Source organism: Puma concolor, chromosome C2 (genome assembly GCF_028749965.1).
Source record: "Puma concolor isolate L17-30 chromosome C2, mPumCon1.1.hap2, whole genome shotgun sequence".
Classification (NCBI taxonomy): domain Eukaryota; kingdom Metazoa; phylum Chordata; class Mammalia; order Carnivora; family Felidae; genus Puma; species Puma concolor.
Genome location: NC_141675.1, coordinates 34,450,824 through 34,468,107, shown reverse-complemented (window position 1 = coordinate 34,468,107; position 17,284 = coordinate 34,450,824). Strand labels below are relative to the sequence as shown.

Sequence of the window (17,284 nt, the reverse complement as noted above, 5' to 3'; positions counted from 1 at the left end):
AATCATTTGTTCTCAACAATTATGTTTATTTTACCCATGAAAACTTCATGAGTCATTAGACAAAATCACCCATCATTCTAAGTTATTTTTTGCTGACAGATTAGAACAGAAATGAATTTAGCTGATAAATTCAGGTAGAATAAAAGTTGTTTATCTACATTATATTCAATCTTGATAATTCTAAAGATATGCCTGTTTCCAGTCAACCAATGAACTTATTAAACTTGCTTTAATTTACCAAAAGTTATTCCAGAGCATGTGAACTTGAAAAACATTTGGGATAGTTTCTATTATATTTCTGAGAATTTTATGAAGACTAAGTTTATGCAAATGCTTGGTTTTTTTAAAAGCCGTTTAAAGAGAGCTCTTTTACAGATTAATTTTGGCAGTACCATTTGGAGGTAGAAAGTACCACACATGTAAAACGTATGTCTGGACACACACACCAACACAGATGGAAGCAAACAGAGACCTTATAGCTTATAGCTTTAAATTACTACCATGGATTAGATACAATAATACAAAAATAGTTGGCTCTAAATTATTTTTCTAACAGATAGAATAAGATCGGGTTACCTGCTTAGGTGAATACAACTTTTTCTAATACTTGTGGAGAAGAGTCTTGTCCTTAACAAGTCAAGTTCCAGATGACCTTTTTTCCCTTCTGATAAGAATTGGGGCATCTGGGTGGCTCGGTTAAGCGCCCAACTTCGGCTCAGGTCATGGATCTTGTGGCTCACAGGTTCCAGCCCCACGTTGGGCTCTGTGCTGACAGCTCAGAGCCTGGAGCCTGCTTTGGACCCAGAAGGGTCTTCCTTTCTTTCTGCCCCTCCCCCGCTGGCACTCGGTCTCTCTCGCTCATAAATAAATAAGCATTAAAAAAAAAATTAAAGAGTTACCTCCCTGAAGTTTGTATGTCAAAGAGATGGTCTAGATAAGAATTATGGAGAATACTCTGGTAGAACATTTATATCTTAAAGGCACAGGGGGGAAAAAAAGTAAGCTCTTCTATAACTTTTGTTCTCTTAAGACCAGAATTTATAATACTTCCAAGCCTACTGAGATAAATAGGGGAGATTTGGGGTTTGGTAAAAAGTATTGGTGGATTTTGAGTTGTTTTTGGAGCTACATCTCTGGTCCTGTAAAGACTAGGTTTGTAAAACAAGGGCAGCTGTTTTTAATTCCTCAAAGAATTGGGTTGCTGCCTAAATTATATCGAAGGGCCGACACACCTATCCACCTATGTTAGAGTGTTTTTCTTTCCCTGTGGGTAAGTGTAGGAGAGAAAGCCTAAAAAATTCCTATCAGGCTCTGAATATCAGCTTCCAATTTAGCTTAGGGGAGAAGGCCTAAAAAAATTTCTGTCAGGCTCTGAATATTATCTTCCAGTTTGGCCAAATTTCTGATCATAAAGTTACTCAGTCCTTTAAAATATCTTGTAAGATTTCAGCCTTGACAGTTAACTGTCTCTGGCTGTATTAAACAGTCCCATAGACCTAAGAGGCATCTTCAAAGTGGATGCAAAAGAAGTTGTCTTCACAAGATCTAGAGTCACTCCCAAAGATAGCCAAAAGAACAACTTGTGTATCTCAGGTGACCAGAAAGCCAAGCCAAGTTCCTAGGATAAGAAACAAGACCAGCAAGAAGGAAATAGCCTTCTCTGGGAGAGAAAGGATCAATAACCTATTGGTCAGGAACTGGAAAGGAAGGGACAGTGTGAAATTTTACTTCCCTCTCTTGACTGGGCTCCAGAGGTAATCTCTTTACAAAAGATTTCAGGGTCCTCCCTGGTTTAAGAAGTTCTTTGACTGTGGCCCTCAGTTCAGCCTTTGAGCAAGATGTGAAAGATAACCTGCAGAGAATGGCCTGTAGCCTCAAGTGGTCTTATTTTATAAGTTAACTGTTCAATAGTGTCTTTAGAGTGGAAAAGCAGTTCAGATAGAGGGTTATGGATAATCAAAGGATAGAGGAGAGCAGTAGGAATTACATCACTTTTATGCCTCAGTCTGTTACAGTCTTTTGTTTTAAATACCTTCTCTCTTTAATTTTTCATTAGCTTTTGCAATGAATCTTTCAATGAAACTATTTTGGAATTTTGAAACCTTCTGGAGATTTCTGCTTACTAATAAGTGGATATCCCATTCTGTTTGTTTAATTTGGGAATGCTTGCTTTCAAGTGCATTTCCTAAATGTCTTATCTAATTGGAAATTTCCACGTAATGAATGTTACCTTTCTACGTTTTCATTAGTAAGATTTTGCCATTTTACTAGCTATCTGAAATTTCCTGGACTGTAATGTGGTGTTTTTCCTGATTGGATGAGGGCCCCAAATGTGGAGCGATGATTGGGTGAATAGTTCAGGGTGGTGAAAGGATTCACCCCAGGCACACAGAACAAAGGAGATAGAAGTTTATTGAGTACACTGCAAGAGAGGCTGGCAGGACAGCAAAGGAGAGACTCTCTGCAATGTGGCAGTAGATTAGGGCTGTTTTTAGAGGGGGAAGGTGAGGAGGTATGGGGACCTATGGAATTTTCTCTTTTTTGGTAACTGTGCCTCTTTGTCAGTAGCCCATTGGTCTGTTTGGGCTTATGGATGTTTTGAGGTGGGTCACCTGATGGGTCTGTCTGTATTCAGCCACGTGGCTCCTGTGGGTCTTTTTTTTGCCTTGCTTTACATTCCATTGCTCAAGCCTATTGTCTAAAAGTGGCCTCTACGTGTAAATCTTTTTTTTTTTTAATAATTTTTTTTAATTTAATTTTTTGAGAGAGAGAGAGAGAGACAGAGTGAGCAGGGGAGGAGCAGAGAGAAAGGGAGACAGTGAATCTCAAGCAGGCTGTCAGCATGGAGCCTGATGTGGTGCTCGAACTCACGAACTGTGAGATCATGACCTGAGCCAAAACCAAGAGTCAGATGCTTAATCAACTGAGTCACCCAGGCTCCCCTACATGTAATTCTTAGACATAAAATAAGCAGTTGGACTGGAAGGTAGTGTGTTCAACTCTTTAGATTTAAGGGATCCTGTTTGTTTTAGCTAGACCTTTGGGTTTCTTAGAGTTAAAGTAATACCTAAGAGAGACATGGTAGGGTTGGGAATTATGGCATGTTTACAGTGTCCCTTTTCACACAGAAATTTTCTTGATGTTGGCAGGTGACCTAGTGTCAGTCTAACCCATTTCATGAACAATTTACCCTGTTACAGGAGTCTTCTTAAAGTGGCAGATGCTCTAACAGCCTTTGACTGCATGGCCCATTTTTTGCAGCTTTTTGACCTCTGAGATCTGTTAGGAGTAGCCTTTATTTCTACAAAACAAGACCAAAAAATATGTGCATTTTATTATACCACAGTAACTGAGAGATGTTACTGTGTCTTGGCCAAGAAAGGGCCTGTATGCACCACCAATTCCCATGGAACCTTGGACTTTGGAAGGGATAAACCAGCAAATGCCAAGGAATATGGAGGATGGACTCATTCCAAATAAAATGGAGAACCACAGCTGCCTCCAGCAGTTCCCAACAGGGAAAGATTTCAAACAAATGGAGAATTGCAGACTAAACTGTCAGCAGTTTCCAATGTGGAATTCAGGGACAGAACTAAGACTTGGGGTTTTCCACCTGGAAAATTGTGTTCTGAAAGGCTAGGGGCTTAGTTCTAGGCAGATACGTCTGCCAACTCAATCTGACCTGCTCTGTAAAGGAAAACCAGTTAGATCAGGAGCTTGATGCAAAGAGAGCGGAGCTCAGAACCGAGAGGGAAATGGTGAGAAAGACAGTAAATTCAAAAGGGTTCATGGTACCACACCTGTGTTTCTCATTCCTGAATGCCACTGGAAGTTTGCATCAGATCCTGAAGCTGCCACAAAATTTTCAGCAGTGAATTTTAAGATCTAATTGACTTCATTGATTGATTAATGAATCCAGCAGCATCTCACCTAGCATGTGGAAAGGATCTCCCCTGAACTTTTACCAAAGCTTGTAAAGCCCTGCTTGATGAGGTCCTACATCATGAATTGACCTCACTCATGATCAAACCACATTGTACATTTTCTTGGTTCTCTGGGAACCTTAGCTTGACTTTTTTTTTTTTTTTTAATGTTTATTTATTTATTTATTTTGAGTGAGAGAGAGTGATCAGGGGAAGGACAGAGGGAGAGGGAGAATCCCAAGCTGACTCTGTGCTATCAGCAAAGAGCCCCGTGCAGGGCTCAGTCTCACAAACTGTGAGATCATGACCTGCACCAAAATGAAGAGTGTGATGCTTAACTGACTGAGCCACCCAGGTGCCCCAACCTCAGCTTGCCTTTTATAACAGTGTACATATGACATATGTATGATTACATTTTTACTCTTGACTGATGAGTAGCAAGAGGGAGGCAGTACACTTTACATAGCAGTTCTTGTTATTACTGTAAACCTATGAAAAGATAGGGTGTTGAAACACTTAAAGTTTTTGACTTACGGCCATGTGGGTATTCAGGACACTATTCCAGGAAATGGATATCAATACAGTTAGTGATGGGGCCTGAAATTCGCAACTGTACAAACATAGAAGAAATTCAAATTTGAAATACTTCAAAAAGTTCCTGTTTGCACAGTCTGTTTTTCAACTGGTTCCCTTTTCACCAGTGTTTGTACAGCTCCTGAAACTGTTGAGAAATGGAGTGTCTGTGGCTAACTTGGCAAGCTTCAGCCATCTCGATTTTCATCAAGCTACATAGAACCTTCCAGTTTCCTGTGAGCAAGCCCTCAGCCTGTCTATAAAAACTGCATGACTGAATTCACATTCCTACAGAGTCTTAGTGGTTTCTTTTCATAGAAGCAAAGTTCAAAAACGAAAACATTATGTAAAATAAATCTCCTGTTCATGGAAGTTCAAGCCAAGGTGTTCATGTTTGTTGTATAGATGTTTTATATGCTTGTTATATATAATTTACATGTTAATATAAATATGTTTATATTAACAAGCTGTTTCAGTTTTAATGACATAATAACAAAATAAAATACCCTTTCTTATGACTTATGGTTGGCCAAGGCTGTTTCTAATGGATTTTTGCATAACATGACATGGAAAGATCTCAGTTATTAAACAATGAAGTTGACTTTTAAACACAATGGTTTTGATTCAGTTGGGCACCGTTGATTGATCTTGTACTAATTGCATAAAGTTTTTTTATTTGCATAAGTTTTGATAGCCGAAGTTACTTCATACAAATACTATAGACTTAGACAACAACTACTGTTATCTATATTCATATTTATTTTATTACACTATAATTCATTTAACTATACTATTCGTGGCAAGAGATTATATTGAGAAGATATCACACAAGAGTGATGACAAAAACTAGATGTTAAGGTTGAATGACAGGATCCCCAGGATTACTTGTACAAGGATTTTCCTCTTCTACTATGGAATTGAACAAACGGAGTGGTTCAGATTGTGTTTCAAATTCTACTCAGTGAGCTGCAGAGTTCTGAGTACTTTAAGTGTCATCTTCTTACCCACAATTTATGTCCTTTTACTTTTCTCTGATTAAGACATTATTTAACAAAAGGATTGAAGAACATTTGAAAAATAGTACTTTAAGTCAAAAGTGATAAAAATAAGTTTTTTAGTCTTGTTATATTTAATATGTTTGTCATAAGCTAAGCACTGATTTTACTTTGGCTGGTTGTTGAGGGCTTGTGTTGGGGAGAGGAAAGGATTAGTTATTAATTAATATGATCACATGATACTATAATATTTTATATTATTTTTAACCATAAATAAATTTTGTTGGTGGGGAAACTTATTTTTCAGGTTGAAGCACTCAATAAGTTAAAAACTTTAAATAGTTTAATCAAACTGAATGCAATGAAGCTAAACAGAGCCAAAGGGAAGGAGGCCATGCATACTTGTTTAAAACAGAATGCTTACCGGGAAGCCCTCTCTGACCTGCAGTCACCTCTGAATCCGTGTGTCATCCTCTCAGAACTCTAGTAAGTGACCATCTTTGCTGTGCTCAGTGACTTTTCCATAAAAATAGCAATGCAGAAAGAATTTCTGAGTGACTGCCTTGCAGGAGCAATAAGGCTAGCTGTTAGCTCCAGTAAGTACTGTATATTTAAAGAAGGAAACTCTTAAATTTCTCAGAGGTTATTTTTGTGTGTACTGGGACATATGCCTACTAGCTAAACTTACCTGTGGGATCCATGAAAGTTATTACAAGGTATTTTCCTTTCAGTTGTATGTGATTACATTTGTTTTCTATGTTACTGGTTTCTAAGGGTTGAACATCCTATGTATGCAAAATGTTGGCAACCATCATAGATTATTAACTAAGTTATTTTCCTATTTCAAAATTAGATCTTAAATTGATTTGGAAAATTATTTCTCACTTTTTCATTCCCTTCAAAAGTAATAATAGAAAAGTAATGATGTGTATCCCCTTGTGTTAGGATTCAAAGTTGATCCCCCTGTAAGAAGTAATGAAGTTATAATATTCCTAATTTTAATCTAATGCTATAATCTGGTTGTTATTGACTATCTGTAATAACATAGAGTTCAGGAAGAATAGTAAAGAAAGAAAGGAAGAATTTTAAAGAAAGAAAGAAAGAAAGAAAGGAAAGAAGAAAGAAAAGGAAGAATTTTAAACGTAGGTAGTGAGAAGGGCAAATCTGGGTTTTCAGTCTAGCCCATCTGGCATCACTACAGGCCAACCAAAGCTGTCACCCCAGTTGCTTTTTTACCAAGAGGAAATGTTCTAGTTTTGACTTCTGCAGACCTGATTGGAACAGGTGAGGGTTTTCCCCAAGTCTAATACATCATGGCAAAATTTACAGTCTTGCCATTTCTTTAAATTGAAGTGCACTAATTTCCCCCTTGTTTGATTTCAGTGTTGAAAAATGTAAATACATGGATTCCAAAATGAAGCCTTTGTGGCTCGTGTACAACAACAAAGTTTTTGGTGAGGATTCAGTTGGAGTGATTTTTAAAAATGGTGATGGTATGTACTGAGATTTTTACAGTACCAAATTCCTTAGTATTTTTCATTTGTTGTCAGTTTGCTTTATATGAAAAATGATATGTAAACGTATAACAGATGCAAGCCCAGAGGTAGCTATCAATGGGCATAAGGTTGAATTTGGCGTGTCCTGTGAATCCCTTTTTTTTCCTCTTAGAAAATATCTTTACAGCTTACTTACATACACTGTTCTAATAAATCTTTTTTTCCTACAAAATACAAAGTCTGTCTAATTCTTTGGTAAGAAGCTTGTGAAGTACAGTATTTTCAGTAGTATATTCATACATTCTGTTTCAGTGACAACAATTTTGATATCGCTGCCATAGTTTTATATTTTAATTAAAATGTCTTAATGACTCATATTTTTTGACAGGAAATGCCTCTGAGGTGATTACACCAACCAGACAGCCACCACTCATTAGTTGTTATGATTACAGATAAGTCACGTAAAATTCATTGCACTTCAGGTTCTTCATGGTCATAAGGATTATAGTATTTGTATGTTGGGTTTATTAAAAAGAATAAAAGGTACATTAGTAAATATGCTTACCATAATATGTGTGCTTACAACTATTTTAAAAAGAACTTGTAGTGTTTTGCTAGACATCTAATCCCACTTGATGATATGAATGTTACTATGTAAAGCAATACTTTCAAAGCCCTCTGTTACCTCAAAATTATCCTTGGATATGATAACAAATAAAATCAACTGTTACAATTCTGTAATCTGTCATACCATACAATTCCTTATGTGATTTTTAAGAACTTCCTGTGCATCCCTAAATGCAACCAGGAAAGAAAAAAATCAGCAGTGTGAATTGTATAGATGTTGTAGATAGCCATTCCTGTGTTATACAGTATTACGTCATCCATACAATCAGTATTGTAGCTTACACGTGGTAAACAATTGAAAATTATTTTGTTTAAAGTAATCTCTACACTCAATGTGAGTTTGTGGGGCTCAAACTCATGACCCTGAGATCCAGAATCACATGTTCAACTGCCCGTGCCAGCCAGACACCCCTATTAAAAATATTACTTACTTTGGGGCACCTGGGTGGCTCAGTAAGTTGAACGTCTGACTCTTGGTTTTAGCTCAGGTCATGGTCCCAGGGTTGTGGGATCCAGCCCTGCATCACGCTTCACACCGAGGGTGTAGCCTGCTTGGGATTCTCTCTCTCCCTCTGCCCTGTTTGTGCGAGCGTGCATGCTCTCTCCCTCTCTCTCTCTCAAAAAAAAAAATTTACCTTAATTTCTGAAATAGTGTTACAGGCACATGCTAGCCAGCAAACCTAATATTTAACAAAATAAGTATACTCAACATTAAAGTTTTGGGAAAATATTAACACTATTGGTCATTGATTTTAGTTCTGTCTGAATTAGTAGTCTTGAATTAATGTTATTAGACATAACGTGGAAAGCATTTATAATAAAGCAGAGTATTCCCCCCTTAGATTTACGACAAGATATGTTGACACTCCAGATGTTGCGCTTGATGGATTTACTTTGGAAAGAAGCTGGTCTGGATCTTCGGTGAGATTTCTAGTGAATTTATTTTTGTCTCATGTTGTATTCCTTCCATAGTAAAATTGTAAAAATTTTTATTCCTTCCCTCCTGCTATTATTATTAACTGGTGTTCATGGTAATATTTATAGAACATTTTATAGTTCTATGGTATACTGTCGAATGCATTGTCTTACTGAAACCTCATCAGATATAAAACTGTGTATGTTACAGAGACTCCAGAAAGAAAGGTTTGCACTTTCAGTAAAGCCTAGACAGGCAGCAAGTCACACTCTAACCTATGGTTCTGAGGGTACTCTCAGGAAGGATGCACTGGTGGTCATGAGAATGACAAGGCCAGAGAATGGCCTGCCCGTCTTCTTAGCCTGGTAACACTGATTCCTCTACCTTCCCTAAAGGGAAGTGTTCAAGGGTGCTCCAGCGTTTTTAGCTTGTCACCATTATTAGAGGTAGACAGCAGAACAGGTTTATGGCAACAGAAAAAAGAAAACATAATGGATTTTAAAAGTTTAATCGGGAGCCTGGGTGGCTCAGTTAAGTGTCTGACTTCAGCCTGGGTCATGATCTCATGGTTTGTGGGTTCAAGCCCCGCGTTGGGCTCTGTGCTGATAACTCAGAGCCTGGAGCCTGCTTCGGATTCTGTGTCTCCTCTCTCTGTGCCCCTGCCCTCCTCATGCTTTGTCTCTCTCTGTCTCTCAAAAATAAATAAACATTGAAAAAAATTTTTTTAAGTTTAATCAATGTCAGATCTTCTAAGGTCAGGAGCAAATGAAGAGAATCACAAACAAAATGTTGATCATTTACCTAACAGTATAAGATTTGAATCTTGCAAACCTACAAAATTAAAAGTCAAGCCTCACATTGGGCCTAATATTCATAGTGAATAGAACAGAGGGATAATGATCCTAAATATTTAAAGAGCTCATAGAAATAAATATGGAGAGGGGCACCTGTCTGGCTCATTTAGAAGAGAGTGTGACTTTTGGTCTTGGGATCTTGAGTTTGAGCCCAGTGTTGGATGTAGAGATTACATAAATAAATAAAACTTTAAAAAAAAAAAAGAAATATGGAGAAAAAATGTGAAAAGGCTATTCATACAAGATATAAAATAAATATTAGTCATAATTATGTGAACACATCAATTCCAACATATAGGTACAAATACAACATACAATTCCAACATACAAGAACAGTTGGATACCACTGATTTCCTAGCCAAGATTTTGTTAAACGATAAAATAGCTTAAGATACGATTGAAGCAACAAAAACACGAGTATTCACATGTCTTTGTAAATTAATACTAACCTCTCTGTATCAAGTTTATTTATACCTCTAGTATTCCCAGAATTTACTTTAAAATTAGAAATTGGAAAGAGGGGCACATGTGTGGCTCAGTTGGTTAAGCATCTGACTCTTGATTTCCTGTCCTGCCTTCCCACATCTCAGAATTTACCTTTTCCTCTTTTACCTAATTCTTTATATTTTATTTTTCTAAATTGTGCACTCTTTCATACATGAAAGTATAGAAAATAATTTAAAATTTTTATGTGTTTTACTTTGGGATTTAATACATGTACATATTTAGCAATTAAATGACAGATGTTAGTATGTCTGCAACTGACATTTTTTTTCAATATATGAAATTTATTGTTAAATTGGTTTCCATACAATACCCAGTGCTCATCCCAAAAGGTGCCCTCCTCAATACCCATCACCTACCCTCCCCTCCCTCCCACCCCCCATCAACCCTCAGTTTGTTTTCAGTTTTTCTTTTTTTTGGTTTGTTTGTGTTTTTTTGTTTTTTTTAACATTTATTTATTTATTGAGACAGAGAGAGACAGAGCATGAATGGGGGAGGGTCAGAGAGAGGGAGACACGGAATCTGAAACAGGCTCCAGGCTCTGAGCTGTCAGCACAGAGCCCAACGTGGGGCTCGAACTCACAGACCGCGAGATCATGACCTGAGCCGAAGTCGGCCGCTTAATCGACTGAGCCACCCAGGCGCCCCTGTTCTCAGTTTTTAAGAGTCTCTTATGCTTTGGCTCTCTCCCACTCTAACCTCTTTTTTTTTTTTTCCCCCCTCCCCCATGGGTTTCTGTTAAGTTTCTCAGGATCCTTTGTCTTTCTCTGTTGGCTTGTTTCACTTAGCATCACACTCTCCAGTTCCATCCACGTTGCTACAAAGGGCCATTTTTCATTCTTTCTCATTGCCACGTAGTATTCCATTGTGTATATAAACCACAGTTTCTTTATCCATTCATCAGTTGAGGGACATTTAGGCTGTTTCCATAATTTGGCTATTGTTGAGAGTGCTGCTATTAACATTGGGGTACAAGTGCCCCTATGCATCAGTACTCCTGAATCCCTTGGGTAAATTCCTAGCAGTGCTACTGCTGGGTCATAAGGTAGGTCTATTTTTAATTTTTTGTGGAACCTCCACACTGTTTTCCAGAGTGGCTGTACCAGTTTGCATTCCCACCAACAGTGCAAGAGGGTTCCCGTTTCTCCACATCCTCTCCAGCATCTATAGTCTCCTGATTTGTTCATTTTGGTCACTCTGACTGGCGTGAGGTGATATCTGAGTGTGGTTTTGATCTGTATTTCCCTGATAAGGAGCAACGTTGAGCATCTTTTCATGTGCCTGTTGGCCATCCAGATGTCTTCTTTAGAGAAGTGTCTATTCATGTTTTCTGCCCATTTCTTCACTGGGTTATTTGTTTTTCGGGTGTGGAGTTTGGTGAGCTCTTTATAGATTTTGGATACTAGCCCTTTGTCCGATATGTCATTTGCAAATATCTTTTCCCATTCCGTCTAACTGAACTTTTTTAAAAAAGGAATTAAACACGCAGATAAAATTTTAATGCATTCTCATTCTACCCTACTTTCTCACATCTCAGAATTAACCACTATTCTAAAGCTATAATATATAGATTTTTGTGCTTTATTTATACATTTTGTATCCATTGTATGTTTTGAACTTGAAATGCTATCATACCACATGCAACTTTTACTTTTTTCTCACAACATTTTTCGGGATTTAATAAGATTAATATGTGATGTTCTAATTTGTTATTTTCACTTCTTTATTAATGTTTTGAATAAATATAAAAGTTTATCCATTCTTTTGTTAATAGCTATTTACATTCATTGTTTTTTCCAACAATAACAAAAAATTTGTTGGAGTTTGAACACTTCTAAATAGCTCACCATTCACATATGGAAGATGTCTTTAGTTTATAATAGCTGGAAGTGGAATTGCTTACTCATAAATGAGACATATGTATTTTTTTTTAATTTTTTTTTTTAATGTTTATTTACTTTTGAGACAGAGACAGAGCATGAACGGGGGAGGGTCAGAGAGAGAGGGAGACACAGAATCCGAAGCAGGCTCCAGGCTCTGAGCTGTCAGCACAGAGCCCCACGCGGGGCTCGAACTCACGGACCATGAGATCATGACCTGAGCCGAAGTCAGACGCTTAACTGACTGAGCCACCCAGGTGCCCCGAGACATATGTATTTTCAACTTTACCACTATTGTCCAAATGGTTGTACCAGTGTTGTTTCCACCCAGAAGTATCTCCTTGCCAGTTAACTTGTTGATTTTTTGCAAATCTAATGGATATAACATGGTATCTCCATAGAACTTTAATTTGCATTTCTTTTATTAATATTTTGGTTCAGTATTGTTTTCATTGTTGAAAAGTACTGTGTTTTCCGTTGCTATAAATTACCTAGGTTCCTTAGGGGTTTATATTTTTTAGTACATTATTTAAAAAAAATACTTTTCTCTGTGCAATTATTTTCAAGGATATTCTTCTATAGTTTATTTTGCAAATTTTATTTGCAAAGTTAGTGTGCTTTCCCCTCTTCCCTCTCTGCAAAGATTTGGTTCTGGTGTTGATTTTGGAGTCTAGGTCTTTTTGACTACTGATTTTTCTTATTGATTATTGGACTTACCAGATTTTTTTCCCCTCTTGAGTCAGTCTAGAGGTTAAGAATTGTCTAGTTGATCAGTATTTTCCATTTACTGTCATACATTTTTTAGAATAGCTTTTTATTATTTATTTATTTATTTATTTATTTATTTATTTATTTATTTAACGTTTATTTTGAGAGAGAGAGAGAGAGTGTACACACAAGCATGGGAATAGTGGGGAGACAGAGAATCTCCAGCAAGCTCTGTGCTGTCAGTGCAGAGCCTGATGGGGAGCTTTATCCTATGAACTGTGCAATCATGACCTGAGCCGAAATCAAGAGTCAGACGTTTAACTGACTGAGCCACCAAGGTACCCCAAGACTATTCTTTCTTCAGTAAGTTGTCTTAGCACTCTTGTCATGCATCAACTGACTATAAATGTGAGGGTTTTTACCTAAACTCTAAATTCTTTTTCATTGGTTTACATGTTTGTTTTTATTTATTTATTTATTTTTTTTTTTCAACGTTTATTTATTTTTGGGACAGAGAGAGACAGAGCATGAACGGGGGAGGGGCAGAGAGAGAGGGAGACACAGAATCGGAAACAGGCTCCAGGCTCTGAGCTATCAGCCCAGAGCCTGACGCGGGGCTCGAACTCCCGGACCGCGAGATCGTGACCTGGCTGAAGTCGGACGCTTAACCGACTGCGCCACCCAGGCGCCCCTACATGTTTGTTTTTATGCACATTCTTGATTCCTGTGCTTTGTATTAAGTTTTGAAATTCAGAAGTGAGTCCTCCAACTTCTGTTCATTCTCTTTATTTATCTGGGAAATCTTAATTTCTCCTTTGTTTTTGAAGAATACTTTTACTGGAATTTGAATTCTCTGTTTTCAGTCTTTCACCACATTTTAACATGTCCTCCCACTGCTTTCATGCCTCCAAGATTTCTGATGAGAAATTATTTAATTTGGCAGGGGGTGAGGGGAATCCCTGTAAGGGATTGGTTACATCTCTCTTATTATTTTCAAGATACTGGCTTTTTATTTTTTCCTTAATGTTTATTTTTGAGAGAGAGAGAGAGAGAGAGAGAGAGAGAGCATGAACAGGGGAGGGGCAGAGAAAGAAGGAGACACAGAATCTGAAGCAGGCTCTAGGTTCTGAGCTGTCAGCACAGAGCCCGACATGGGGCTTGAACTCACAAACTGTGAAATCATGACCCTGAGCCGAAGTTGGACACTTAACCGACTGAGCCACCAAGGTGCCCCAGTGTTTTTGGGTTTTTTTTTTTAATGTTTATTTCTTTTATTTTGACAGAGAGAGAACACACACATGTGAACTGTGGGAGGGCAGAGAGAGGGAGAAGGAGAGAGAAAATCCTAAGCAGGCTCCGTGCTGTCAGCACAGAGCCCGATGTGGGGCTTAATCTCACAAACCATGAGATCATGACCTGAGCCGAAATCAAGAGTCGGACGCTTAAGCAAATGAGCCACTCAAGTACCCCTCGAGATTCTGTTATTTGAATCTTGACAGTTTGGTTATAATATATTTAGTCCTTCTTGGAGTTTATTTGACTTTGAATTCATTGAGCCTCTTGGATATGTAGATTATTGTTTTTCATTAAATTTCAGAAGTTTTTAGCTTTTTTCATATACCTTTTTGCCTTTTTTCTCTCTGTACAACCATTATTTACTTGCTGGTTGTGTTAATTTTTCATTATTTTCCTTTTGTTCCTCTGATTGGATACTTGATCTATCTTAAAGTTTGCGGATTTTTTCTCACTGCTGCTCAAATCTGCTATTGTGTCTGTCTAGTGAATTTTATATTTCAGTTCTCCTTTTCAACTTCAGAATTTTTATTTGGGTAATTTAAATTTGTTTCATTTGTTTCTTTTTTAAAAAACTTAAAAAAATATTTATTTATTTTTGAGAGGCAGAGCGGGGGAGGGGCAGAGAGAAAGGAGACAGAGATTCTGAAGTAGGCTCCAGGCTCTGAGCTGTCGGCACAGAGCCCGACGCAGGGCTGGAACTGAGGAACCATGAGATCATGACCTGAGCTGAAGTTGGATGCTTAACTGACTAAGCCACCCAAGCACCCCTAAATAATTTGTTTCTTAATAACAGAGACTATATGATCATAATTCATCATTCTCAGGCTTTCCTTTCCTTTAGTTCTTTAGACATGATTTCTTTTAGTTCTTTGAATATACTTAAAATAAGTGTTTTTACATTTTTGTCTAGGGGCACCTGGTATTCTGACCTGTTACTTTTTACAAATCTGCTGTCAGTCTGAATGGTATTTTTTTACCCCAATGCAGAAAACAAATTTCTCTTAGCCTTTGGTTTCTGCAGTTTTACTATAGTTTGTTAGTGTATGGATTTCTTTTTATCTTTTCTCCCCTATTCTCAGTGTATCTCTACAATTAGCGAAAATACAGCTTGTTTTAGTCCCTATAAAACTGTCACAGTCTTCTGCAGCTTTAATAGAGGTGTGTTGGATTTTCCTGTTTTGTCCTGCATGTCTCTTGACCTGTCTTACCTATTTCCCACTTTTTTAAATTTTTTTTTTTTTTTAACGTTTTATTTTTATTTTTGGGACAGAGAGAGACAGAGCATGAACGGGGGAGGGGCAGAGAGAGAGGGAGACACAGAATCCGAAACAGGCTCCAGGCTCTGAGCAGTCAGCCCAGAGCCCGACGCGGGGCTCGAACTCACGGAGCGCGAGATCGTGACCTGGCTGAAGTCGGACGCTTAACCGACTGCGCCACCCAGGTGCCCCACCTATTTCCCACTTTTATGTGACATTCTTTGTAGTTTCTTGTTTACTGTCTTTCCAGTTCACTAAATTTCTCTTCTGCATTGTCCAGTTTCATTTTCTTGTGTAGTTAATAATGTTTGGTTTTGAATTCATTGTTAGTGTCGACTGTGTTTTCTCTGAGGGGTCCTTTGCTCCCTAGGGTATGAAAGTACCCTCCCAAAATGAGTTTGTGCTTAATTTCTACTGTTCCCCAAGGTCTTTACACACAATCAGTCGGTTTTTATTTTAACTCTTAGCCTTCATGCTGTCATATTTCATAGATAGTTTATACTTGGATCTCATGAGAATGTAGGAAGGCTTGAGTTTCTGCATTTTCATGAAAGTTCCCCTCCTCCCCCCATCTAGTGCACAAGGTAGATGGCAGACTTTCATGCCACATCTTCTGGTCAGTGAGCAGACATTTTCTAGTTCCCTTTTCATACACTTGACAGCGCTAGCGCTTTCAGATCCCCAGCTTTGTTTAGGATCACAGGTCTAGATCCTGTCTCTTATGGGCCCAAGGCCATAGCTCTCTTCTCATGGACATTAAATTGTCAACCAAGTTAGTAAGTTTGCTCAGCCAGTGCTATGAATAGTTTCTGGGACCCAGAGTTCTCCTTTTCTTTCTTTATTTACCATAACTATTTATAAAACCTTTTTGACTTTATCTGTAATTTTTATGTGTTTTAGAATCTACAGCAACTTAGTCCACAAGTTTGTTGGAAATAGTTATACTTGACATTGACTTTATTCTTATAAGTATTTCCTGATTAAGTTTTGAAATTTGAATTGTTTTCTTCATAACTAAATATATTTTAGGGTTTTTAAACTTAAGACACTTGTGGGGCGCCTGCATGGCTCAGTTGGTTGGGCATCTGACTCTTGGTTTTGGCTCAGATCAGGATCTCACAGTTCCTGGGTTCGAGTCCCACATCAGGCTCTGTGCTGACAGCGTGGAGCCTGCTTGGGATTCTCTCTCTCTCTCTCTCTCTCTCTCTCTCTCTCTCTCTCTCTCTCCCCCCTCCCTCCCTCCCGCCTCCCTCCCTCCCTCCTTCCCTCCCTCCTCCCCTCCCTCCTCTCTTCTTTCTACCCTCCCCCACTCATGCTGTCTCTGTCTCTCTCCAAATAAATAAATAAATTTTAAAAATTAAAAAAAAAAATCCTTGCTAAACCAGGCATAGTATTAGGTTCTTCACCTATGTAATGTCATGTAAGTTAAAAATACTCTATGAGGTGATATTATTCTTTTTTAGCAGATGAGGAAAATTAAGACTAAAGGGATTTTTTAATTTAATTTTTTTATTTTTTTAAGAGAGGGCACAAGTGGGGGAGAGGGGCAGAGGGGCAGAGGGAGAGAGAGAATCTTAAGCAGGCTCCACCCTTAGGTCTCTATCCCACAACTCTGGGATCATGACCTGAGCTGAAATCAAGAGTCAGTCCCTCAATCACTTGAGCCACCAGGTGCCCCAAGGCTCAGGGGATTTTAAACAATTTGTCAAATGTTACAAAAATATTAATTGTAGGAGCCAAGTTCATATCCAGGTCTATCAGACTGTACACTTGATGTTATTTCTTCATTTTACCAGCCTAAGCAAGAAAACAGTCATGGGAAGACATGTTTAGTAGTAACCCTTTGTCTATCACAGTGTTGTGGTGCCCCAAATAGTAATTTTCCATTGATTTGAGGTTTTATTTCTTTAAAGAAGGCAAGAGTTTTCTAGTCTTGGATCCTTGCAGGATAAGCTTTTTAGTGCTGTTGAAATAGAAAGAGCAATTTGATGTTGGTGTTTTTCCTTTTATGGGACTTATAGATATGATTGGAATAAGGGAGTGAGATTACAATGTATCTAAAAAGGACCGTTTGAGCACTGTAAGTGACAGACTTTTGCTTTTATTTTTTTTTAATTAAAAAAAAATTTTTTTTTTAACATTTATTTATTTTTGAGACAGAGAGACAGAGCATGAACGGGGGAGGGGCAGAGAGAGAGGGAGACACAGAATCGGAAGCAAGCTCCAGGCTCTGAGCCGTCAGCCCAGAGCCTGACG

The 17,284-nt window shown here is 38.0% G+C and overlaps 1 protein-coding gene and 1 pseudogene across 6 annotated transcripts in view; one reads left to right on the top strand and one right to left on the bottom strand.

Moving 5' to 3' along the window:
• LOC112850019 (small ubiquitin-related modifier 2 pseudogene) overlaps nucleotides 1–17,284 on the bottom strand; it is a 243,033-nt pseudogene that overhangs the window by 182,653 nt on the left and 43,096 nt on the right. The gene's annotated exons all lie outside the window — the stretch shown is intronic.
• PIK3CB (phosphatidylinositol-4,5-bisphosphate 3-kinase catalytic subunit beta) overlaps nucleotides 1–17,284 on the top strand; it is a 191,641-nt gene that overhangs the window by 155,312 nt on the left and 19,045 nt on the right. For all 5 annotated transcript variants that reach the window (XM_086674382.1, XM_086674378.1, XM_086674381.1 and 2 more), the window contains 3 exons: nucleotides 5,799–5,977; nucleotides 6,875–6,984; nucleotides 8,457–8,535. In XM_086674382.1, coding sequence (XP_086530508.1) covers nucleotides 5,799–5,977; nucleotides 6,875–6,984; nucleotides 8,457–8,535 — 368 coding nt within the window. The remainder of the gene's footprint in view (nucleotides 1–5,798; nucleotides 5,978–6,874; nucleotides 6,985–8,456; nucleotides 8,536–17,284) is intronic.